This window comes from Piliocolobus tephrosceles, chromosome 6 (assembly GCF_002776525.5).
Source record: "Piliocolobus tephrosceles isolate RC106 chromosome 6, ASM277652v3, whole genome shotgun sequence".
In the NCBI taxonomy this organism is placed as follows: Eukaryota; Metazoa; Chordata; class Mammalia; order Primates; family Cercopithecidae; genus Piliocolobus; species Piliocolobus tephrosceles.
In genome coordinates, this window is record NC_045439.1 from 101375158 (window position 1) to 101401639 (window position 26482).

Below are 26482 nucleotides of genomic sequence, written 5' to 3' on the forward strand. Positions count from 1 at the left end.
TTACATCTGAGAGGAGAGGCTTTATTTACAATGATATTCAAACAGGATTTAGCAAAGGATACCTCTTCCTGCTTGTATCTTAGCAGCATGGGTTGTACTTCATAAACAGAAAAGAGAAATATCCTGGGAGCAGGAAGTGAACTCTCTTCTCAGATATGTTCTCTAAATCCCAACATGTTCCATGCTCCCGGCTCATAGCAGGTAGTTGGTAGACACTAGGTTATAACAGCTGGGTGCCAGATGCCTGCCTCCCACTGAGGAATGTGTTCAGGGAAGATGTCAACACTGGCCGGGAAAAACATCAGGCTTTCACCTCACTCATAGCCTCCATAAGACGAGCACTGTTTGTGACTGCTGTTGTCAGGAAAATGAACCTGTAGCCTAAGGAGTCAAATGCAGCAGCAGAAGAGACAGCGCAGATCTTAGGCCCCAACGATAACCACAGAGCCCCTCCATTTCCACAGTCCCCATGGGATCAGAGCACCAGTTTATAGACAGAGATGTGAGTGCCATATCCTTGGGCACCACTGCTTTCTACGCCTGGTATAACTGGGCTCCCTGCTATAGTAGCCCACAGTAAGGATATGGCAAGTTGTACTCCGAGGCCAGGAGAAAACTATTCCTATGCAGGACACTTTGCGTGGTTTTTTTTTTTTTTTTTCTTGAGACAGAGTTTTGCTCTTGCTGTCCAGGCTGGAGTGCAATGGCGCCATCTCGGCTCATTGTAACCTCCACCTCCCAGGTTCAAGCAATTCTCCTACCTCAGCCTCCTGAGTAGCTAGGATTACAGGTACCCACCACCATGCCTGGCTAATTTTTGTATTTTTAATAGAGATGGGGTTTCACCATGTTAGTCAGGCTAGTCTCGAACTCCTAACCTCAGGTGATCTGCCCGCCTCGGCCTCCCAGAGTGTTGAGATTACAGGCATGAGCCACTGCGCCCAGCCAACACTTTGTTGCCCAGATACAATACAGGCCAATTCTCACCTTTCTGCTCTCTTACCTTTCTCTCTGCCCAGGAACCGGAGGGCTGAGATCTCAGAGAATGTGCAACCACCCAAGAACACCACCAAGATGAGGCGCAGGGACTCACTGGAAGCCTTGTCTTCCTTAGTCATGTCTGTGAGGATCAGGCCAGATTCAGCTCTTCCCTGACATGCTAGTCCTGAGTGGTGCATCCAGCCCACCTCTCACTGCTAGCCTACCCCACTGTTGATGCCACATACCTGTAAATGCAAAGTCACTGCAGTTGAGCAGCCGTACCACCTCATCAAGGCCCTGCCAACTTCGCCGCTCTAACACCTGCGAAGGTATAAGCACTGTTTTTAAGGCTACAGACAATATCAGGCTTAGGAAAGGAAGGTCACAGCAGCCAGACTGTCACATTTCTTGCTCATTACTCAAGTAGCAAAAAGTTGAGAAAGGGCCAGGTGTGGTGGCTCACGCCTGTAATCCCAACACTTTAGGAGTTTGAGGTGGGCAATCACCTGAGGTCAGGAGTTCGAGACCAGCCTGGCCAACATATAGTTGGCCTCGTCTATATGAAACCCCATCTCTACTAAAAATACAAAAATTATCTGGGTGCAGTGGCACATGCCTGTAGTCCCAGCTACTTGGGAAGCTGAGGCAGGAGAATCACTTACATCCAGGAGGCAGAGGTTGCAGTGAGCTGAGATCGCGCCACTACACTCCAGCCTGGGTGACAGAGCGAGACTCCATCTCTCAAAGAAAAAAAAAAAGTCAAGACAGGCTAGGGACCAAGAGAAAGCAGAGAGAATGAAACATGAATGGGAGCAAGAGTAATATGCTCTCACCTGCTCAATGATTCGGCAGCTCAAGGGCACATAAGCACCACTGAAGACGTAAGCCATGTCTCGGGGCACTTTCAGATCATACTCGCCATCCACACGTGGGATCTATAAGACAAAGGGACTTGGCCAGGCGCGGTGGCTCACGCCTGTAATCCCAGCACTTTGGGAGGCCGAGGCAGGTGGATCACGAGGTCAGGAGATCGAGACCATCCTGGCTAACACGGTGAAACCCCGTCTCTACTAAAAATGCAAAAAATTAGCCGGGCATGCTGTGGGCCCCTGTAGTCCCAGCTACTTGGGAGGCTAAGGCAGGAGAATGGCATGAACCCGGGAGGCGGAGCTTGCAGTGAGCCGAGATCACGCCACTGCACTCCAGCCTGGGCGACTGAGGGAGACTCCGTCTCAAAAAAAAAAAAAAAAAAAGACAAAGGGACTTCATTAGGCAAGTGACAGCTCAGCTCCCTAACACTTTAAAGGGTCAGGTCAGATAAAGTGGCGTAGCCCAAAGAACAATTCTTATTTCAACAAAAGGGAGAACCAGCAATAGCCCTGAAAAGAGAATCCATAACAGAAGATAGCAGTTTCTGTTCAGTAACTGCCAGTTCTCTGGAATGAGTTCCCATGCACCATATTGAATAATGTGAAGGGGCTGGAGGGACAGGTTCTCCTTTCCCTGTCCTTAAGAGACATGGGAGGCCGGGTGCGGTGGCTCAAGCCTGTAATCCCAGCACTTTGGGAGGCCGAGACGGGCGGATCACGAGGTCAGGAGATCGAGACCATCCTGGCTAACATGGTGAAACCCCGTCTCTACTAAAAAAATACAAAAAACTAGCCGGGCGAGGTGGTGGGCGCCTGTAGTCCCAGCTACTTGGGAGGCTGAGGCAGGAGAATGGTGTAAACCCGGGAGGCGGAGCTTGCAGTGAGCTGAGATCCTGCCACTGCACTCCAGCCTGGGTGACAGAGCTAGACTCCATCTCAAAAAAAAAAAAAGAGACATGGGATATGGTTGTCACTGAAGCAGCACTTAGAATATTCTCTGGGCTGGGCGTGGTGGCTCAGGCCTGTAATCCCAGCACTTTGGGAGGCCGAGACGGGCGGATCATGAGGTCAGGATATCGAGACCATCCTGGCTAACATGGTGAAATCCCGTCTCTACTAAAAAATACAAAAAACTAGCCGGGCGAGGTGGCGGGCGCCTGTAGTCCCAGCTACTCGGGAGGCTAAGGCAGGAGAATGGCGTAAACCCGGGAGACAGAGCTTGCAGTGAACTGAGATCCGGCCACTGCACTCCAGCTCGGGCGACAGAGCAAGACTTCGTCTCCAAAAAAAAAAACAAAACAAAGAATATTCTCTGGCATTGGCAGGTACTTGTTACATGTTGATTAAATGAATGAATCTACCATGCTATAAGACTACCAAACAAAAGAATCTTCATACACATGAAATGACAAAAAGGTTTTTGTGGATTCAAAGTACTCCACGATGGGCTGGGTGCAGTGGCTCACGCCTTTAATCCTAGCACTTTGGGAGGCCAAGGTGGGTGGATCACCTGAGGTCAGAAGTTCGAGACCAGAACTTCTGGGGTCAGAAGTTGGCCAACATGGTGAAACCCTGTCTCTACTAAAAATACAAAAATTAGCTGGGTGTGGTGGCACATGCCTGTAATCCCTCGGGAGGCTGAGGCAGAAGACTCACTTGAACCTGGGAGGCAGAGGTTGCAGTGAGCTGAGATTGTGCCACTGCACTCCAGCCTGGGCAACACAGCAAGACTCCATCTCAAAAAAAAAAAAAAAAAGTACCCCACAATGGAATGAACCCACCGTCTCCCCTAACCATCCCTGTTCCACATACCAAATTCAGCTTTTTGCTGATGGCACGAAAATTGCTCCTCTTGGCCAGAGAACTGAAAGCATCAGTAATCTTTCCTGGGGAAGAAATCTGTGTCAGGTTTCACCTAAGGTCTATGGATTCATGACACTGCCACGGACAACACCATTCAGGACACGACAGCACCAATCACATCCAAAAACTCTCGGAAGCTGTTCAACTACAATTCCCTGGAACTCCCACCCTTCTCCCCACCCACAGTCTTCCCCCTCCTACAGGGTACCAGGTCTCTACTAAATGCAATCCACAGGGTAACCCAAGTTTATTGGTATGTGCTTTGGAGTTAAACTGACCTAACTTACTAACTAAGGGACCTGGGACAAATCACTTAATTCTCTAAGCCTCAGTTTCATCATCCATAAAATGAGGATGAGAAAATTTACCTCACAGAGTCTTTGTGAGGAGTCAATGAGAAACTAAAGGGCTCAGCACATGGTAAGTGTTCACTATGTGGAAACTGCTCTTACTGGCAGATGTAGTAGTAATAATAGTAATGACATTAATAGGAAGGAATCAGTCCACCTTCTCCAATTCATTCTGTCCCTCCCAGCATGCTGCCTGTTGAGAGAACAGGACAACAGCTGGAGTAGGGGTCACCTGTGCTCCCTGCTTACCTGCAGCCTTGTCGGTCACCAGCTTGCTCACTTTACTCTCCATGGCTGTGAGGGTGTCCCCAGGGGCCTGCTCCGTTAGGAGCCCAGCTCGTCGCAGATTGGAGAAGGTTAGCAGGTGTTCAGGGCCATAGCTCTGAAGAAGATGCAATTAGACTATTTACTGAGTGTCCAAAGAGCATCTAGCACTGTCAGGCACTACAGAGGTGAGGGAGAGAAGGACTATGTAGCCTCTGCTGCAGTGTGAAGGAGCTCACACTTAGTCGAGATAAATTTTCACATCAGAAATAACCAAACAGGGCTGGGAGCAGTGGCTCATGCCTGTAATCCCAGCACTTTGAGAGGCCAGGGCAGGCAGATCACTTGAGGTCAGGAGTTTGAGACCAGCCTGGCCAACATGGTGAAACCCTGTCTCTACTAAAAACACAAAAATTAGCTGGGCATGGTGGCTCGTGCCTGTAGTCTCAGCTCCTCAGGAGGCTAAGGCAGAGAACTGCTTGAACCTGGCAGGCAAAGGTTGCAGTGAGCCGAGATTGCGCCACTGCACTCCAGCTTGGGCGACAGAGCGAGACATCGTCTCAAAAAAAAAAAAAAAAAAGAAAAAGAAAAAGAAATAATTAAACACCAAACAAAGAAGAATAAAAAGCCGCATGAGACTTTAGAGACCTATGGATGTATGGGAAAGGCTTCCTGGATGAAGTAAGACTTGAGAAGTACCAGGAAGGAAAGCTGAATCAATGCCTCACACGGTGCTAAAATGAGAGAGACTCCCAGGAGTAAGAACTCACCTCTGGGGCCAGCCCTGAAATGTTTAAATTAAATTCTCAGCACTGGCCATGCGCCGTCAGTGTATGGGGTGAAACAAGGGTAGAGGGCAGAGAGGCGTGGTGAAAGGTGACTCTCCCTAGTAGCTCTAAGAGGGAGGCCTGAATGGAAACAGGAGGGTAATGGAGGCAGGAAAGGGGCCACTTCTTTTGCCTCTTTCAAAAATGCCCAGTAACTGCCCTCCACCAAGTTCCCTCAAGAATACATTCTCCAGGCCTTACCTGCAGATACTGTGTTTTCAGAGATCGGTAATCCTTGGGGATCAAACCTAAGAGTGAAGAAAATAAGACAGGTGCATGAGAAAGAGGCCGGCAGAGGCACCCTAAAATGTACAGATCAACCAGCAAAGAATGCCTTCTTCAGGAGGAAGGATTCAGTAAATGTTAACCCTGTAGAGTATACAGTTGGTTCAAATTTTAAGCTTGCTTACTGAAAGATAAAGCCTAGGTCTGGGAGCTCCCAAGAAGACCTGTGAAACATAAGGGTGCTGATGAGGGGACACTGGAACTAATGGTGATCGTAGTGGGATGTGGGGAGGATGCAGCAGGAGGGAGGAGAAGTGATGACTCATTTATTTATTTATTTATTTGAGATGGAGTCTTCCTTTGTCACCCAGGCTGGAGCGCGATCTTGGCTCACTGCAACCTCCACCTCCTGGGTTCAAGCCATTCTCCTGCCTCAGCCTCCTGAGTAGCTGGGATTACAGGCATGCACCACCACACCTGGCTAATTGTTGTATTTTTAGTAGAGACAGGGTTTCACCATGTTGGTCAGGCTGGTCTCCAACTCCTGATCCTGAGATCCACCTGCCTTGGCCTCCCAAAGTGCTGGGATTACAGGCATAAGCCACTGCACCTGGCAGACTCACACATTTCTTCCTGGCTAAGGGGCAGTTCTACTAGGAACTGCTTCATAACTATTGAGAAACAGGAAAAGTGTTCAAATGAGTTCCAAAAGCATGGTCTTATATGTTTTTCTCCATCGAGGTAAGAATAACTGGGATTCTAACTATAGTAAATGAGATTTAGAATAAGCAAAATACTTCTCTGGGTAAAAAGCAACCTTCGGCTGGGCACAGTAGCTCACTCCTGTAATCCCAGAACTTAGGGAAGTTGAGGCAGGTGGATCAGGATCACCTGAGGTCAGGAGTTCCAGACCAGCCTGGCCAACATAACAAAACTCCATCTCTATTAAAAATACGAAAATTAGCCTGGTGTGATGGCATGCACCTGTAGTCCCAGCTACTCGAGAGGCTGAGGTAAGAAATTGCTTGAACCCAGGAGGCGGAGGTTGCAGTGAGCCGAGATCGTGCCATTGCACACCAGCCTGGGCAACAGAGCAAGACTCTGTCTTAAAAAAAAAAAAGAAAAGGAAGAAAAAGAAAAAGAAGGCAACCTTCAAGAATATTCACCAACTGGAAGACTTCAACAGTGAAAACAAGTTGCCACGAAGGTTACAGAATCTGGGATTTTAGAAATGTTCATGAAAACTAGCTGGGCGTGGTGGTGCACACCTGTAGTCCCAGCTACTCAGGAGGCTGAGGCAGGAGAATCACTTGAAACCACGAGGTGGGGGTTGTGATGAGCCGAGATCGCACCACTGCACTCCAGCCTGGGTGACAAAGCGAGACTCTGTCTCAAAAAAATAAATAAATAAAATAAATGTTCATGAAATTAACTTGCTGTCCCTTTTTCCTGGAATGTATCTTTATCTTATTGAAAATAAGGACAGATGGAGTGATGAGAGAAACGCCACTCAGCTCTACATCCCTGCAGTCCTAAGATATGACAGGGCTCTAGGGTGGCCTGGATGTGGTCCCACTTAGGGCTAAAACAATAAATTACCCTGTGTCCTGGTGATCATTCAACCCCAAACAAAAAAGAACCCATGAAATTAGAGGGAAACATTCTGTTTGCTAAGACATTTGCCTTAGCCTTTCAAAATCACTTCTTCTGTCCCTAAGACATAGTTTCTCAATCTGACATTCTCATCTTTAGTCTTTTGGGCTCACCATTCTCAGTGATGGACAAAAGGCACATGAGGCGCAGGCTTTCTATAGGCGACACCTGCATAGGAAGAAAGACTCAAGGAGGACTGAGGCTTCACAACACATGTTCTTTTCCTTCTGCTTAAGGCTGACCCCACCTCTAAACGCCATTCTTGGCCCCCGTAGCCCTCCACCTGCGCACCTGCCGGTCTATGTGTTCCTCGATGTAGCTGGTGCTCTCCCGGATGTTGAACCCCTCTAGCAGTGCTGTGAGAAATCAGAGGAGAGCCTGTTACTGGGGGACCAGCTCAGCTGTTGCCATCTATGCTAACAGATGTCTGTCTCCCCATCTCTTTCTCCATCCTTGGGGTGGGTTAAGGGACCCCCAGGACTTCTAGCAGTAAACAGCATTCCACATAGCCAGTGTCAGCTGGAAAGAGCCAGAGAACATCTTTTAAGGGTGGGCTGGGGCTGGGAGCTGGGGAAGTAGAAGTGTGGGCAGTAGCACAGCAAGGCTGTGGCAGTTACCATGCTCAGTCTTGATTAGCTCCTGGAAATCCTGCTTGGTTTTCTTCTTCATGATGGATTCACAGGCCCCAATATCTGCAGGTTGGATAAAGGGAGCTGACATATTCCTGTTTCTAGAAAGATGTCCCTTTATTGTCCAGAAGAATAAAAACCTCTTAAGGCAAAATCCAAAAGCACTTCTTCCCACTTTACACCAAATAAGATCATATGCGTCAGATGAACAGGGATCTCCTCCTTGGGGTAATGGTACTCGGGAGCCTTCCCCGGAGGGATACAGTCACTTCCCCTCACGCCCCTCAAGCTGAAACCTACGGAGACTCAGCAGGCGGTGCTCCTGTTTCAGGCCCTTGAGCTCCTGGGACACGAAATTCTTCATCTGCTTAATGTCCATGCCTCTCCGGCGCTGTGGGAAAATTCCCAAAGGTTAACCCCCCAACCTCAGACATGAGAAACCACCACCCTCCCTCAGTTGTCATCCATCCATGAGAAAGGACAGGGAACCTGTCATAATATTAGAAGGAGCAGCAGCCTTGGGAAGCCACTGAGGGAACAAAACAGAGGACCAGGGCTTGGAGCCTCACATCATACTGGGCCTGCAAGTTCCGGGCCTTCTGGCTCAAGAAGCCAAAGACATTGGAGAAGTGCTCATTCCGAATCTCATTAAACACCTGTGAGGGGAGTAAGACAGGAACAACTTACTCTATCAGAACCATCACTTAGCAGTAGAATGACAGTACAGGAAGGGTGCTCAGGTGTTCTGGCAGAAATACAAACAGAGCTGAGCTGGGATCCATGAGTCCATATCAAATGCCTACTCCGTGCTCTGGGGTATGCTCTTAACTGGTGGGGAAACCCTCTCTCCCATAGAGTCAGCCTCCCCTCGCAGAGCTGGGGCCCACAGCCTGGTATAAGCAGTGGCCCTAGGGGGGCCCATTGCTAGCACCCACACCCTCACCTTGTCCTCGGCATTGAGTAGCACCTTCAGGCTCTTGTCAGAGGATGTGACTTCTGGGCCAAAGTCGACACTCCCTTTGAGAGCAGAGGGACAGTTATTAGGATCTCCAATGAGGACTTCCCCTACCCTTCCCTGAATTGCCATAAAGGTCCTCAAACTATTTGGAAGCCAGCAGTTCATTCAGGGTCTGGGTCTCTCCCACAAGCCCTGCCATGTGGGAGGTGCCAAGGCTGATGACCACATCCATCTTGCCAAGATGCAGAGGACCATGGCACTTACCACACTTGATGCGGAAGGTGTCATCTACTAGGCCCTCGTAAACCACTTGGGAGCAAAGTGCTGTCACAAAGTCCACATCTGAAACAGAGATCCCTGACCATGAAGGTTCTCTCTGACCCAGCCTTCTACACAGCATGCTCAAGGGCAGCTTTGACACTTTCCATAGGGCCAAGGACCCACGCTCCTCAAAGCTGGGATTCACAGCCCTAACCTTAGTATTTTAACTTTGCCACCATGCTTTCCATATTCCCATGTCTTCTAAGGCCGAAAGATGACAGGAGCGCTGGGCATAATTTACCTCTGTCCAAGAGAAAGATATGTCCAATCTCTGGCCTTCGGCCCTTGGTTTCACCATCCTCCTCCTCCTCCAGGTTCCTCCACAATTCATATGCCATCTGCCAGGGCCCAAAACATTCTCAGTCTTGTGTCCAGGTCCCTACTGCAGCCAACCCCTTCCATGTGATACTTCCTCTTGTCCCTGAGACAGGAGCTCATTATTCACAATATGGCCCTATCTACTCCCATTTGTGTCTATCCTTCCCCGACACTCTTCATACTGGTAAGAAGATGTGTTACTCTGTCCCCAAAGTGAAGAGAGATTTAGGAATGCCACCCAGGAGACCCTGGCTTTTGCCTCTCTGTTAGCCACACAAGTTCTCCTCTCTGAGGATCTATTCCAGAACAACGAAAGCAAAGAATACACCTTATATCACAGATGCCCCTGGATAACCTCACGTGGGTACACAACAGGGGAAACAGGGTCTGCCGGGACAACAGTACTGCTAGTGCTCTTACCTTGGCGCATCTGCCAATTCCATAGCAGTTTGGAAAGGGTCCATAGAGAGTGCTGAGAAGGTGTAAGGCCTGAGCCACAGTGTTGATCCAACGCTGATCTCCTTCCTGCAGGGACCACACAAGTCATAAAGATATGAATCAACCCAATAGGACCATTTGGAAAGTGGTTAGCCCTAGAAGCCCTGGAGCAGGGTGGCAGGGTCTGGGGGATGCTTGAAAGGTTCATTTTCATTGGCTCCACAGGAAGTCCTGCAAAGACCAATCTGTAGCACTCAATCGCTATATCATTATCACTCGTGATAAATTACTTGAGTTGGACAAAGGTTACATTGGTATTTCTAGCCCTCTGCATCCCACATGTGTCTCCATCCCCTGATGCCAAGACCCAAGGGCCTCTGCATTTACCAGAAAGTAATCCCTGAAAAATTCTGGTAGTTCCATGCTCAGCAGATCCACATCAAGAGGCAGCAAAGAGAAGGCCCATTCATCACAGCTCACATCTGTGGGGACACAGAGCATCAGCCTCCCTGTAGAAGGTACTTAGCTCCACGTTAAGAGGGAAGGTCTGCCACAATCATGCAACAAATATGTGAGTGCCTGCCACACGCCAGTACTGCATTAAGCAATGGAGGCTCAAAGAAGAATAAGACACAGTCCCTGCCCTTAAGGAGCTCACAGTCTGATAAGGAAAGGAGATGTGACCACAGCAGACTGTAACACAATGTGGTAAGTGATGGGTTTTTACTAGAGGGCTGACCAAAAGTGCCAAGAAAACATTCATTCACTCATTCATTCATTCTTTCTTTATTTATTTAGAGACTGAGTTTAGCTCTCATCATCCAGGCTGGAGTGCAATGGTGAGATCTTGGCTCACTGCAACCTCCACCTCCTGGGTTCCAGCAATTCTCCTGCCTCAGCCTCCCAAGTAGCTGGGATTACAGGCAAGCGCCACCACGCCCAGCTAATTTTTGTATTTTTGGCAGAGACAGGGTTTTGCCATGTTGGCCAGCCTGCTCTCGAACTTCTGACCTCTGGTGATCTGCCCGCCTCGGCCTCCCAAAGTGCTGGGATTACAGGCGTGAGCCACCATGCCCAGCTTGCTCATTCATTATTCAGCAAATATTTACTGAAAGCTGCCTACATGCAGGACTATATGAGCACCAGAGATACAGCAGTGAGCAAAATAGACATGCTCCCAACCTTCTGGAGCTTACAGTCTAGTGGGGGAGACACACCAGACAAATTATGACACAAACTGTTAAATCACAGTTGTGCTCCAAAGAGGTCAAACAGCAAGCTGTGAGCACCATATATTAAAGGGCTGTAACCACAACTGGGGGTGTAGGAAAGACTTCCCTCAAGAAGAGAAAATTAAGCTTAGAATTTGTGTAAGACTTGGGAAGGCAAAAAGCTGTAGGATGGAGAACATCCTGGGCACCTGGAAAAGCATGGGTAAAATCCCTCTGGCTGGAGGGTGGTGAGCCAGGAGAAGGAAGGAGCACACAATGAGGCTAATGGGACAGGAGGGGCCAGACTGTGCAAGGGATAGGAGGCATGCTGGGGATTCTGGGCTTTATTTTGAGCTGCTGCCAGATTTCCAGCAAGGAGTGCTGTGATCAGGTTTGGGCTGTGTGGAGAATAGCCTGAGAAATGCACACAGGGGAGGCCCAGTTTTTCCTGTGGAAGCCTTGGAAGGTGAGAAAAGAGTGGTTGGTCATTTCCAACTCTAAGCCCTGGTATTACTTTCATACTACCCCAATAGTGTTCGTTCTGTCTGTCTGCCTGTCTGTCTATCTATCTATCTGCCTATTTATGAGACTGAGTCTCACTCTTGTCGCCCAGGCTGGAGTGCAATGGCGTGATCTCGGCTCACTGCAACCTCTGCCTCCTGGGTTCAAGCAATTCTCCTGCCTCAGCCTCCCGAGTAAGCTGGAATTACAGGTGTGCACCACCACGCCCAGTTAATTATTGTATTTTTAGTAGAGATGGGGTTTCACCATGTTACCTGGGCTGATCTCGAACTCCTGACCTCAGGCCTCCCAAAGTGCTAGGATTACAGGCGTGAGCCACCGCGCCCAGCCCCGAGTAGTGTTCTAATTTGTGGTCCTGTTCCCATTCCCATTCTCAGGAACCTCTCCTCCTGCTACACTAACAGGAATAAGACCAGGAAAAGAAAGAGCTGGGGGGTGGAGAACAACAACAGTTTTTTCTTCTGTATGTTCTCTCTCCCTTTCCACTCACATTCATCTCCTCTCACCTCCATAGATTCCCTCTTCCTCAAGCACCATCTCACATGCATAAAACTGAAAGAGAAAAGGAAATTGATTAGTAACCACCTTCTTCTCTGTTTTCTCCATTTCTCTGCAGTTCCTCTGTGGTCACTGATGAGGACAATAATTACTGAACCCAGTGAAAGAAAAGAGAACCCAGACTCTTAGATCTAGAAAGGACCATTAGAATCATCCAGCCCAGCACTTCATTTCTTTCTCATCCATTTAATTTATGTTTGAGTAAATTGTTTCTTATCTCGCTGAGCGAATGGAAGAACTTTACAAAGGAGAAGGAATTCAGCTGTCTTCGAAAGGTAAGTTGTACAGGCAGAGATGAGAGCAACGGCATGAAGTGCTCTGGAAATTGTGGAGGAGCAGATGGGAGCAAACGATCTGTACAAGGGAGACTAAGTTCTGTTCAGGACATGCCCACGGGACCTCTGGAGACACAGACAAGGACTTGGGATTAAGTAGCATATACCCTGTATTTAAAGTGGATGATGTGGCTGGGTGCAGTGGCTCACTCCTATAATCCCATAACTTCAGAAGGCCGAGGCAGGTGAATCGCTTGAGTCCAGAAGTTCTAGACCAGCTTGGGCAACAAGGTAGAGACCCCGTCTCTACCAAACAATGAAAAATTAGCCGGGCATGGTGGTGCGTGCCTGTAGTCCCAGCTACTCAGGAGGCTGAGGTGGGAGGATCATTTGAGCCCAAGAGGTCAAGGCTGCAGTGAGCCAAGATTGTGCCACTGCACTCCAGCCTGGGCAACAGAGTGAGACCCTATCTCAAATAAATAAGTAAAAAAGTAGATGGTCTGTCCAAGAGAAAAGAACACACAGAGGAGAGCTAAGGACAGGACCCTAGGGAACACCAAGATGAAAGGGGGCCAGAGTACAGGACCTGGCAGAGAAGACTGAGAAAGAACACTCAGAGAGGTAGGGGCAGGAGAAAACAGCAAGTCAAGGCAGAAAAGGTCAGAGTTGCAAGGAAGGGTGGGCAACAGTGTCAAATGCCAGGGAAGTTAAGTAGGATTAACACTAAATAGACACCAGTGGATCTGACAACAGAGACCTGAGGGAGACTTGATGAAACGATGAAGGTAGAGATGAGAAAGCAGAAGCAGTGACAGTAGAACAGTCTTTACAGAAGCCTGGCCATGAAAGAAGGGGGAGTCCTGAGAAGAGATGAAATGGGGGACATTGTTTAGAAGGGATAGACATGGGTGAAGGCAGAAGAGAAAGTCTACCTGGTAAAGCAAGATAATGGAGAAGGAAAGCAGAAACAGGGTCAAGAACTGGCATGGAACAGCTCATCTTCGAAGGGAAAAGGCCACGATCTCTTCCTCCTTTGAGGTAAGTGGGGAAAGGGTGAATATTTGAAAGTAATAAGAAAGAATGCTGAGGGCACTCACATCTGATAATAAGATGACATTATTTATTTATTTTTTTTTAAAAAGGTACTCAAATGTCAACTTTATTGTTTCTATATAAACACCTTTTTGTACTGAAAACTGTAAAAATAACAACATTTGCTGTGATTGCAATCCAAATTTTTGAAAGCCAGAAAATCTAGTTATTATGCTGTAGCCAAACTACCTAATGCTTTCTTTATCTACGAGTAACTTTGCTTCAATATCTTGATGTTGGGTTTCATCTCACTGACTTTGGGCTTCTCAGACGCATAGGAATACTTATGTCATCTTTGGGTCAAATCAAACAGTAAAGCTAAAGTTATTCAAATACATTCAAATGACACAGATCCCTTACAAATGACTAGCATCATAGTAGGAAGAAAAAGATACAAGAAGAAAAATACATCCTAGAACTCGTTAATATTATTGGTGTATAGTCTATACTAGCATAGAATAGCTTTCACAACCTGCTATGTAAGATTACCAGCAAGAAGAAAAAGGTACAAGAATAAGTTTTATGGCTGAAGTGGCTTGGTGTCATAATTCCCTATTCTAGCATTCTCAGAAGGATCCCATCCATTAGACACGCAGAAACTGCAGGGACATTTGAATGGTCTTGATTCCCTAACTCCCTTAAGCCCAGTGTTTGTTAGTATTCTTTCATGCATACAAACTCTGCCCAGTAACATGTATCTGAATCTTGCCATCCTTTCTCTCTGCACAGACAGCAATGTTCTTACTCCTCTCCTCCTGTAAATCAAGTCATCTCTGATTTCCCTGAGGACTGGTGCTCTTGCAGCAATTCCATCTATCACTCGATGGAGTGACTCTTCTGGAAGAGGGGAAGGGGATTCGTTACTGGCGTTGATAGTCAAGTTACTAAGGTTCTTTATCAACATCTCGGAACAGATTTCAGAGGCCCCTGAATCGTCCCGAGAATTCTCTTGGGTCAGCATTTGTGAAGACTCTGGGATGGAGGTTGGATTAAACTGCTGTGATGGATCCATCTGCGTCTTGAACAACACTAAGCTTCTTCTGGATCTTTGAAACCAAGCAGAAACCCAAGATGACATTATTAACAGCTAATGTTGTAAGCCCTTAAAATGGATTAGGCATTATTCTTTGTGTTTTACAAGAATCACTGTCTTCATCTTCATACTAGCTCTGTGAGATGTAGATCAATGCTACGTGCTCCTTGTTTTACTGTTACACAGAAGAATCCTATTCCTCCCTCACTCATTTCTGCCAGGAAAACTGAAATCTACAGGCCTGCTTTTAACTTTTAGTGGTAAGTAATGGAATTCCAGAGCCAGGTCTGAAAACTGCCAATCTTCATAATTAACAAAGGAGTCTCAAAGAAGAGAGAGAGATGCCTCCTAATATAAAATTAGGTCAAATAATTCGATTAGATAAAGTGTTAAGTGGAGAACACTCATAAAAAGACCAATTTTGTTTTTCTGTGTAATATAGAGACTTGTAGGATTATTTTAACTTGTAGGATTATTCCCTGTTAATACAAATGTGTCCTTGGCCAGGCGCAGTGGTTCATGCCTGTAATCCTAGCACTTTGGGAGGCAGAGGTGGGTGGATTGCCTGAGCTCAGGAGTTCGAGACCAGCCTGGGCAATATGGCAAACCGAACCTCCATTAAAAATACAAAAAATTAGCCAGGCATGGTGGTGCACACTTGTAGTCCCAGCTACTCGGGAGGCTGAGGCAGGAGAATTGCTTGAACCTGGGAGGCGGAGGTTGCAGTAAGCCAAGACTGCGGCACTGCACTCCAGCCTGGGTGACAGAGCAAGACACTGTCTCCAAAAACAAAACAAAACAAAACACCAAATCTGTCCTTGGAAGCATAATTTGAAAAAAAAAGAAATGGTTTTGTAAGGGTCCAAGAACTAGAAATTATTGCTATGACTCTTTTAATAGCGTTCAAAAGTACCTATAATTCTGAGTGGTTGTCCTACTCAATAATTTCTTGCCCTGGTAATAATACTTCACATGTTTGTATTCCTAAGCATATTATCTTAAGATAAATATTTGTAAGATTGTGCTATCAATCTTCAGGTGACATTCAAAGGAAGGTCACTGGCTCCTTCCTCTTATTCCTTTTACAGAAGGAGAAAACAATATAAGCCTAGGGTCCCACTTGATTTCTTATTTCAACAGAGACTCAAAGTCATCTCACTTAAATTAAGAGATAGGTACTATTATCAACTCTGTCTTCCAGATGAGAAAACCGAGACATGGAACAGCTTAGTACCTAGCCCAAGACCACATAGGTAATAAGGCCTCAAGGGTAGATTTTATCCAGACAGCCTGGTTTCAGAGGCTTCGGTCCTTAGTTACTGCTTCTATTTTCTCCAGAATTTTCTTAGAAAGATTGAAAAGGAATAAATTCCTGTTCTTCCTAGTCTACTATCTACCTTCTCTAAGTATGCATGCACTACTTGCTGTAGCTTTATAGGCCTATGGCTGGCAAGGTAAAGGCCTGGAACGTCATTCCTCCCAATCACTGGGATTGAGGATGAATGTAGCTAATGCAGAGGTGAGAGGGGAGCTCAATGGAATCAAGAAATGGACAGACTATGATGGACCTCCAAATATGTACTGCAATTATTGAGTTAAAGATGGAAGAGCTCTAGCCTGGCTATGCTAACTCACTGTGTGAGCACGGGCTTCAGTTCCCTCAGCTGCTCAAAGTTGGGGTGGAGTAAAACAGTCTCGAAGGCTCCTTTCCTGTGCAAGAAAAGGCTTTTCCAATACATGGTGGCATGGTTCTAGTAACCTAGGGGCAGCCCAGTCACATCCCTATAAGCATAGGGGATAGGACGAGGGGGGTGATGATTTATCTAATTTATTATTAAAGAGGGATACAGGGAGAAAGTCATTGGAAAGCCGTAACATTGTGCACCATTACTATACTAGAGTTTGTGTTAGGGATACAGAGCAGGTTCTACCTCGCAAGTGTGAAGCTTTTCATTTAAAAAAATCTACGTAGAGGCCTCCTCACACAATTCCACAACACTTTATTTGGGACAGTATGCTGGCAGATCCTCTGCTAAACAATTGAAGATATGTAAATGAAAAGACAGTGACAGGTATTTTGTTCAATCATACATAATTTGCTTTGAGGGAGTGCAATGGAAACTGAATCCCCAGGGCAACAGTGTTGGGAGGTGCAGCCTAATAACAGGTGATCGGGTCGTAAGGGAGGAGTCCTCATGAATGGATTATGGCAGGAGGGGGTTGCTATAAGGCAAGTCCAGCCCCTGGGTGCCTCTTGGTCTCATGTGCTGGCTTCTACCTTCCACCCTTCTGCCATGGGATGACCCTCGCCAGATGCCAGCCTCACACTCTTGTATTTCACTACCTCCTCAGACCATGAGCTAAATAAATTTCTGTTCATTATAAATTACCTAGTCTCAGGCATTCTGTTACAGCAACAGAAAACGAACTGAGACAGGGAGGTAGTGCTGTTGGCCCCTTACCCCTGCCTGGTCCTCAGTCCTGTTCTCCCTTATCCCACTTCCTCCAGGATTCAAACTCACCTTTTGAGGGCTGAAGATCACTTTGTATTTGCGAGTTCTGCCAGCCAATTTGTCAGCATTGACAAGACCTACAGAGAGAAGGAATGCAGCCCAGCAAGCCATGAGCCGTCTGTTACACTAGAAGCAGGGAAGCTGCTGGGCATGGTGGCTCACGCCTATAATCCCAGCACTTTGAGAGGCCGAAGCGGGTGGATCACCTGAGGTCAGGAGTTTGCGACCAGCTTGGCCAACATGGTGAAACCCCGTCTCCACTAAAAATATAAAAAATTAGCCCAGTCTGGTGGTGGGCACCTGTAGTCACAGCTACTCAAGAGGCTGAGGCAGGAGAATCGCTTGAACCCGGGAGGTGGAGGTTGCAGTGAGCCCAGATCACGCCATTGTGCTCCAGACTGGGCAACAAGAGTAAAACTCCGTCTCAAAAAAAAAAAATGACAACAACAAAAAAGAATCAGGGAAGCAGATATCCTTCACAAGTGCTACAGCCAACTCAAACAATTATTTTCTTATTAGAGGGTCCTCATGGCCAAAGCCCTTAGATCTTGCCCACCCTTTCCCACAGTCACACATAGTACCATGGCACACTCACTGGCAATGTATCGCATATTCTTGATGCGGGGTCTGACCAAGAAGCACAATCTATGAGAGAGAAAGAAAAAAAAACAGTGAAGAAAGAAAAAAAAACAGTGAAGAAAAATTATCAAGTTGGATAGCAACTTAGAAGAAACTGAAACAATACCAACGTTTTTGCCATTTGCCCTACAGGTCTCATCCTAGCCAAAGCTATGCCATTCTCTTGGTCCACTATACACCAACCACAGAAGATACTCTCAACACAATGGGTAGAATGTGATGAGCTGGGTACATTACTGGCCCTATAGTGGACCCAAAAATTGCTGTTCTCAAATAACTTACAATCCAGTAGGCAAAAAAAGGTGCATATATGGAGTATATTAACAGTCAGTGCCGAAAAACAATACAAGAATACCCCATAAAAATATACAATTATTATTTGTCAGTTAAAAATAAAGGCTGGGCATTGTGGCTCACACCTGTAATCCTAACACTCTGGGAGGCCAAGGTGGGCAGATTGCTTGAGCTCAGGAGTTTGAAACTAGCCTCAGCAACACAGTGAGACCTCATCTCTATTAAAAATAATAAGAGTAGGCTGGGAGCAGTGGCTCACACCTATAATCCCAGCACTCCGGGAGGCAGAGGCAGATGACCTGAGGTAAGGAGTTTGAGACCAGCCTGGCCAACATAGAGAAACCCCGTCTCTACTAAAAAATACAAAAATTGGCTGGGCATGGTGGTACATGCCTGTAATCCCAGCTACTCAGGAGGCTGAGGCAGGAGAATCGCCTGAACCCGGGAGGCGGAGGTTGCAGTGAGCCCAGATTGCGTCATTGTTCTCCAGCCTGGATGACAAGAGCTAAACTCTGTCTCAAAAAACATAAAATAAAATAAAATAAAAATAAATAATAATAATCGTAAAATAAAATACAAGAACTATAAGGCCTGGCGAGGTGGTGCATGCCTATAATCCCAGCATTTTGGGAGGCCGAGGTGGGCGGATCACCTGAGGTCAAGAGTTCAAGACCAGCCTGGCCAACATAGAGACACTCCATCTCTACTAAAAATACAAAAATTAGCTGGGCATGGTGGCGGGTGCCTGTAATCACAGCTACTTGGGAGGCTGAGGCAGGAAAATTGCTTGAACCTGGGAGGCGGAGGTTGCAGTGAGCTGAGATCCCGCCACTGCACTCCAACCTGGGTGACAGAGTTAGACTCCTACTCAAAAAAATAAAATAAAACTACAGGCGGACGCAGTGGTGCACACTTGTAATCCCAGTTACTCAGGAGGCTGAGGTAGGAGGATCCCTTGAGCCCAGGAGCTCAAGGCTGCAGTGAGCTATGATTGCACCACTGCACTCCAGCCTGTGCAACAGAGTGAGACTCTGTCTCTGAAAATAAATAAATTTAATTAAAAAAATTTAAAAATGTAAGAAAATAATAGAAAATAATGTTTTTCAAAGTGGGGTCCATGGATATATTCTCCATGTATCCAGGAGAATTTTTTCTTCTAAGAAAACGTGTACATTAAGTTTCAGAAATACTTTAAAATCAAGGCAACAGCTGTACATGACTACAGGCCGAGTGAACAGGATAAAGACAAAATGCCACGAAAATCCAGAGGAGAAAATCACCCTGGACTGGAACGGCAACAGAGAGCTTCATGGAGGAGGTGGCTGGGCTCTGAATGATGGACATTCTATTTTTTTTTATATTTTTTATTTTTGAGACTTAGTCTGGCTCTGTTGCCCAGGCTGGAGTGCAGTGGCACGATCTCGGCTCACTGCAAGCTCCGCCTCCCGGGTTCACGTCATTCTCCTGCCTCAACCTTCCGAGTAGCTGGGACTACAGGCACCTGCCACAACACCTGGCTAATTTTTTGTATTTTTAGTAGAGATGGGTTTCACCGTGTTAGCCAGGATGGTCTTGATCTCCTGACCTCGTGATCCGCCCATCTCGGCCTCCCAAAGTGCTGGGATTACAGGTGTGAGCCACAGTGCCCGGCGGACATTCTTTATAGGAGCAGTGAGGACAGGAGAGAATTTCAGGCAGAGCAAATGGAGTGATGAAAAAGGTGAAGGCACAGGCACAGAGCTGAGAGGCAGGTGGAAGCACAACTCAACAGAGGCTTGAAGGGAACACACGAGAGACAAGGCTGGAAAGGTAATGTGGGAGGCCACGCTGCAGACAGCCTTGGAGTCTATGACAAATAATGTAGACAATCTTCAGCAAGTAATGAGAGGCCTTGCAGATTCTTTTTTTTTTTTCTTTTTTCTTTTTGAGATGGAGTCTTGCTTTGTCACCCAGTCTGGAGTGCAGTGGTGTGATTTTGGCTCACTGCAACTCATCCGCCTCCCGGGTTCAAGTGATTCGCCTGGCTCAGCCTCCCGAGTAGCTGGGATTACAGGCACACGCCACCACACCAGGCTAATTTTTGTATTTTTAGTAGAGATGGAGTTACACCATGTTGGCCAGGCTGGTCTCTATCTCCTGACCTCAGAAGATCCGCCCACCTCGGCCTCCCAAAGTGCTGGGATTACAGGAGTGAGTTGCCGCACCCGGCTGCCTTGCAGGTTCTTGAGAAGAGCACGATGAAAATAATTTTGAAAGATTAGCCAATCTGGTTATAGACTGTAATATAAATTAGAGAGGGAAGAGGACAAGAAACCACAGAAAGGAAACTACAGACAACAAAACAAAACAACAAAACAAAACAAAACAAAACAAAACAAAACTACAGAAGAGTAACCTAGCTATGAAATTGTAAAGTTCAGGGAGGTGAACCATATATCTCAGCAAGGACAGATGAAAGGCAAATGTGCCCCTAGGGACCTCCTCCAGCTTGGAGTAGGGACAGACTCTTCCAGACACTCACTGTTCACTGGAGCTGAGGGCTGGCTTGTTGTCCACCTTGTATAGCTTGTCTACTTCGTGTTGCTACAGAGAGAATCCAATAAGACAATGGACATAAGAGTGCCTGAAAAGCACAAAGGGTGATACGAAGATAGGGGACTTCTTGAGGGCTTCCTAATTATGCTAATTCTAGGAATCAAACTGCTCCCCTGACAACCATCCCATTGAACTTTCCTCAAGCTGTCAATAGGAAAACCAAAAATGAAATAAAAACAGTATGGGCCAGGTGCGGTGGCTCATGCCTGTAATCCCAGCCATGTTGGGAGGCCAAGGCAGGAGGATCACTTGAACCCAGGAGTTTGAGATCAGCCTGGGTAACATAACAAGACTCCATCTCTACAAAATTAAAAAAAAAAAAATCATATATTCTGTAGCAAACAGACTCAGAAAAATAAATAACAAATTTAAATTTAAAAATTAACCAGGTGTAGTGGCACATGCCTGTGGTCCCAGCTACTTGGGAAGCTGAGGCAGGAGGATCGCCTGAGTCCAGGAGGTCAAGACTGCAGTGAGCTGTGACTGTGCCATTGCACTGTATTCCAGCCTGGGCGACGGAGAGAGACTTCATCTCCCTCCTCAAAAAAATACAAAACAAAAAAAAATGAACAACAGCATCGATCTCCCTTTTCCACCCAATTAAGCTACTCTATGTTTGCTCTACAACGGTAGTCACTCATCAGTAATTTGTATTGTTCATCAAAAGAAAAACCGCTCAAAGAGGAAAGAGGGGCATGACCCCCAGGGGAAAGGGATAGTACCTTCAGAATGGAGACATTGGCAATTCGATCCAAAGGGCTCATGAGATCTGCCTCAATGAATAAATCCTTTTTTCCAGGAAGCTGAAGGAGACACAATATGTTGGGTCACTCACAGGTCACACGAGCTTCCTCACTTGAGAACTAGCCTAGCCACCCATCTAACAGAAGCATAGTCTCTGAGGTGGGAGGGCACTAAGCATCGTCTAGCCTAGCACCTTATTTATTATCTGTATCCACAGTTGACACTTTTCTGTATATTTACCTGTTTTGCCTTCTTGTTTTCTGTACCAGCGGGAAGAAGACATCCCACCTTCTTTCTCAGGTTAACTCCTTGTCACTCAACCCTTCTGCTCACCTGTGACCTTGGTCTGCATTTCACTCCCCTTCTCTGCTGCCTCCTCCACTCTGGCTCCCAACCACCCCTGGTCTCCTGCTGAATAAAGCCAAACACAACAGAACCCCACCTTGCATTTTTCTCCTAAGTACAAAATAAAATAGTGCACGCTCACTGCAGAAAACTTAGCAAACCCAGGACAATCCTCACCCCATCACCCTTCCACTCCCCCACCCCACAATCCCTGTCATACGATTTCTACACCAACACTCCTGACACAGATCTCAATGTCTGTTCAGAGGAAGGAGAGGTCACAGTTAGTGACAGGGAGCGGAAAGTCATTGGGAGATTCCTCTCAACCAGGCCTTCATGAATGGGTAGGATGTTGACACAGATGTTTGAAGAGGGCAGTCCAGCAAAAATCAGAAAGAGAACATAGGCTGTGTGGTAAGGGGACGATTTTGCCCTCTGAAGGACGTTTGGCAATATCCAGACACATTTTTGGTTATCTGACTCAGGGTAGGGGTTTTACTGGCATCTCGTGGGTAGAGGCCAGGGATGCTGCAAGACATCCAACAATGCACAGGCCAGCCCCCACCACAAAGAATGATCCAGTCCAAAAGGTCAATGGTATAGAGGGCAGGAAATTTATTTATTTATTTATTTATTTTTAATCTTATTTATTGTTTTGTTTTGTTTGTTTTTTGAGACGAAGTCTCCCTCTGACACCCAGGCTGGAGTGCAGTGGTGTGATCTCGGCTCACTGCAACCTCCGGCTCCCGGATTTCAGCAATTCTCTGCCTTAGCCTCCCGAGTAGCTGAGATTACAGGTGCCCGCCACCACACCTGGCTAATTTTTGTATTTTTAGTCGAGATAGAATTTCACCATCTTGGCCAGGCTGGTCGTGAACTCCTGACCTCGTGATCCACCTGCCTCAGCCTCCCAAAGTGCTGGGATTGCAGGCGTGAGCTACCGCTACCGGTCTGTTTGTTGTTGTTGTTGTTTTTGAGACGGAGTCTCACTCTGTCACCCAGGCTGGAGTGCAGTGGCCGGATCTCAGCTCACTGCAAGCTCCGCCTCCTGAGTTTACGCCATTCTCCTGCCTCAGCCTCCCAAGTAGCTGGGACTACAGGCGCCCGCCACCTCGCCCGGCTAGCTTTTTGTATTTTTTAGTAGAGACGGGGTTTCACCGTGTTAGCCAGGATGGTCTCAATCTTCTGACCTCGTGATCCGCCCATCTCAGCCTCCCAAAGTGCTGGGATTACAGGCTTAAGCCATCGCGCCCGGCTTTTTTTTTTTTAAGACAGTCTTGCTCTGTTGTCCAGGCTGGAGTGCAGTGGCAGGATCTCAGCTCACTGCAACCTCTGCCTCCTAGGTTCAAGCAATTCTCCTGCCTCAGCCTCCCAAGTAGCGGGGATTACAGGTGCATGCCACCACACCTGGCTAATTTTTGTATTTTTAGTAGCCATGTTGGCCAGGGTGTTCTTGAACCCCTGACCTCCTCAGGTGATCCACCTGCCTCAGCCTCCCCAAGTGTTGGGATTACAGGTGTGAGCCACCACGTTTGGGCTTTTTAAATGTTTATTTATTTTTTAGTTTCCCAAACCCAAAACGGTCAACAGAGGGTAGGAAATCTTGAGGTAGGTGAATGGTGAAAAATAGACTGAAATAGTTGGCTAGGATTGAGCAGGAAGGGCTCCAAATGCCAGCTTTGGGGAGTGTGGCCTTGATCCTCTAATTAACAGGAAAAATAAAACGTTTGTGCATTGAAGCATTCCAATCGGCTGGAAATGTTAATGAATCTGAAGACTAGAGAAACTGGAAGCAGGGAGTCCACTTAGGGAGGTAATGAAACCATCCCGGAAGCCCAAGCATGCAGCAATGAAAGAGGGCCTGATTTAGGCTGGTGGTGGTATGAGCAAAAATAGATTAAGAGATACATGGAATGTGTAATATAATGTTGGTTTTTTGTTTTTTTTTTTTTGAGATGGAGTTTCACTCTTGTTGCCCAGGCTGGAGTGCAATGGCATGATCTCGGCTCACCCCAACCTCCACCTCCTGGGTTCAAGCAATTCTCCTGCCTCAGCCTCCCAAGTAGCTGGGATTACAAGCATGCGCCACTATGCCCAGCTAGTTTTGTATTTTTAGTAGAGATGGGAGTTCTCCATGTTGGTCAGGCTGGTCTCAAACTCCTGACCTCAGGTGATCTGCCCGGCTCGGCCTCCCAAAGTACTGGGATTACAGGCGTGAGCCACTGCGCCCAGCCTAATATAATTTTTTAAAATACTTCAAAGAAATTAACGGTGTTAACAATGCTTATAACTTATGGTAGGGCCATAAGTAATTTTTTTTTCTTTTTACTTTCCTTGATCTTCTTACATTTTCTATAATGTGCAAGTGTTATTTGATAATCACCATAAAAAAGTTATGTGTAAAGAAGTATACATGGAACTCAGCAACTGGTTCAGTTAACTATCAGGGTGAAGGAGAGGCAAAGATGATTCTGATATTTCAAGCCTGAATAGCAATGCACATTAACAAAAATTAAGTCAGAAGTTAGTTAGGAGAGGACGTTATTGCCTGAAAATCCACTTTGGCCATGCTGAATAACCCAGTGGGTTCAAGTTTCTCTCCTCTACTTGATCTCACCTGAACTAGTGGCTTTAACTAGCACCTCTTTTCAATTCTTCAGACATTTGTTGCAAGTCTTTTATGTGCATATCACTGTGCAAGCACTAAGTATAAAAGAGAAATAGGCTGGGTGCGGTGGCTCATGCCTATAATCCCAGCACTTTGGGAGGCCGAGACGGGCAGATCACCTGAAGTCAGGAGTTCGAGACCAGCCTGGCCAACATGGTGAAACTCTGTCTCTACTAAAAATACAAAAATTAGCCAGGTGGGCTAATTGGCCAGTGCGCGCCTGTAATCCCAGCTACTCAGGAGGCCGAAGCAGAAGAATCGCCTGAACCCGGGAGGTGGAGGTTGCAGTGAGCCAAGATTGCGCCACTGCACTCCAGCCTGGGCAATGGAGTGAGACTCTGTCTCAAAAAAATAAATAAGTAAAATTAAATAGAAATAAAATCTGGTCCAAGATGCCCTGCAGTTCTCGTCTTGATCCATCTTCCTTCCAGTCCTCACAATGGAGCTGCAGTTCCACATTTCTATATGCTGGATGTTACAAGCTGTATTTCTCACTGACATCTTAACTTCCCCATCCAAACCCAAACAAATCAACTTCCCCCACCAAACCTGTTCCTTTTTCTAATTATTTTTATCACTTCTATTCAATGTTCATACAACAAATATTTATTAAGCATATGATGTGTGCCTGACTCTAAGCTAGGTACTCACTGGGTAGTGTTGACCAAAACAAACGTGATCCCTGCCCACCTTCCAATCTAATGAGGAATACAGACATAAAATGAACAACTAAATGATTACACAAGTAATCCATTAAAATCACATAGCAGTATTGTTTTCCTAATAACCAGGTTAAAAAATCTCACTCATTTTTGCTTCTCCTCAACCTTTATAACCAACCAGTAAGTCTTTGAGTTTTCTTTCACCATAACTTAAAAATTCATCATTTCCCTTCATTCCCATTGCTACCAGTTTTGTGTGGGCCTTTATTACTTGTCTAATCTACGGTCTCCTAACTGGCCTTCTTGTTGCCCATTTACCCCACCACACACATCACTATTAGAATCATCATCAAGTATTGTGTCATGCCACAAATGGAAAAAAAAAAAATCGTCAGTGGCTACTGTGTAACTGCTGATGGCTGTCTTCCCTGTACATGCCTTGTCTTTCCCTGGTTTGTCAACTTTGCTCCTACCAATCTATCTGCCTGAAGCATGCTTAGTCTCCAAAGAAAATAAGCTTATTATTCACAGTCACCTCCTTGAAGCTCCTAGATCATCACCCCAGCTAGAAATGATCACTTATTCTGAACTCTTCGGGTACACTCATTTACCACCTGTGTGTGATAATTTGTGCTTCACACAGCTCCTGCTGGAGTGGTAGGATCCCTAATGGCAAATATGTCTTAACCATCTTTCCGTCCCTAGGGATGCCTGGCACTAATAGTGTCTCCCTTGCCTGTATGGGGGTTGGGGGCTGATTTCCATTAACTCTCTGGCCAGGTTCCAAACAGCTCTTACTACTCCCTGGATTCATTCTGGACCTGCTGGGGAAGCTCCACGGAAATACCAGGGGCCAAGAACAAGATAAAAGGGGCACGGCAAGGAAGAAATGTGCATCCAATGAGTGCTAAGCTGTAGATCAGATAAAGTCGCCAGGCGAGCACTGACCTGCTCCAGCAGATAGATGAGCTGGTCTCGAGCTAGCCTCTTGAGCATGGAGAAATCAGGCAGCTCAGGGGCGTCTGGCCGATGGGGAAAAGCCATGGCAGCGGTGACCTGCGCTGCGGGGTGGAAGGACGCGCTTCGCTCTGAGAAGGCCGGCCGCAGCCCAGGGGAAGCGCAAGGGGTCTATCCTTCAGGCCTGGGCACCGACTTCCAAAGACCCCAGAGGTGCCCTCGCTCCTCAGCAGCACTCCAGGAATGAATGGCCACTTCCAGGCAAGAGAGCTACTACCGCGAAGCAGCCTTGTCTCAGACCTGCAGCCACCGTGTCCTGACCCTCCCTCCCTGATCCGCTCAGCCCGTCAGCAGGATTCCGATCTACACCCCGCAGAGACTCCGCAGCGTACGGGGAGAACCCCGCCTCCTGCCAGAAAGAGAAGCGGCTTCCTAGATCTCCCGGAAGTCCCTTTCGTTCCCAGCGCTTCGCGTACTAGGAAGGGGACGGCGTCCTGAAAGGGACATTTAAAAATCACGAGGCAACGCGTCTATTAATTAGGTGGCAGCGCCTGGGGTCCCAACACTCAAAAGGCTGAGGTGGGAGAATCGCTCGAGTCAGGGAGGCGGAGATTGCAGTGAACTGCGATCGTGCTACTGCACCCCAGCCTGGGCAACAAAGCTAGACCTTGCCTCAAA

The 26482-nt window shown here is 46.9% G+C and overlaps 1 protein-coding gene and 1 pseudogene across 3 annotated transcripts; both read right to left on the bottom strand.

The window, feature by feature from the left end:
- Nucleotides 1-26482, bottom strand: VPS33B (VPS33B late endosome and lysosome associated). 3 transcript variants are annotated; one of them, XM_023195366.2, is made up of 23 exons: nucleotides 25796-26482; nucleotides 21151-21231; nucleotides 20355-20416; nucleotides 17496-17545; nucleotides 16910-16977; nucleotides 11936-11981; nucleotides 10084-10178; nucleotides 9679-9783; nucleotides 9182-9278; nucleotides 8884-8961; nucleotides 8605-8678; nucleotides 8231-8317; nucleotides 7962-8052; nucleotides 7650-7724; nucleotides 7324-7388; nucleotides 7146-7200; nucleotides 5356-5402; nucleotides 4313-4445; nucleotides 3663-3736; nucleotides 1815-1916; nucleotides 1227-1302; nucleotides 1004-1120; nucleotides 1-381 (listed from the first exon to the last, which is right to left on the bottom strand). In XM_023195366.2, exons 1-23 carry the CDS (start codon nucleotides 25889-25891, stop codon nucleotides 302-304), a joined length of 1854 nt encoding a protein of 617 aa, XP_023051134.1. In that variant the 5' UTR covers nucleotides 25892-26482; the 3' UTR covers nucleotides 1-301. The 3 variants fall into 3 exon arrangements, with proteins under 3 accessions (XP_023051134.1, XP_023051135.1, XP_023051136.1); XM_023195367.2 differs by having other exon boundaries at nucleotides 20355-20456; XM_023195368.2 differs by lacking the exon at nucleotides 20355-20416.
- LOC111528643 lies at nucleotides 12672-14998 on the bottom strand (annotated as a pseudogene).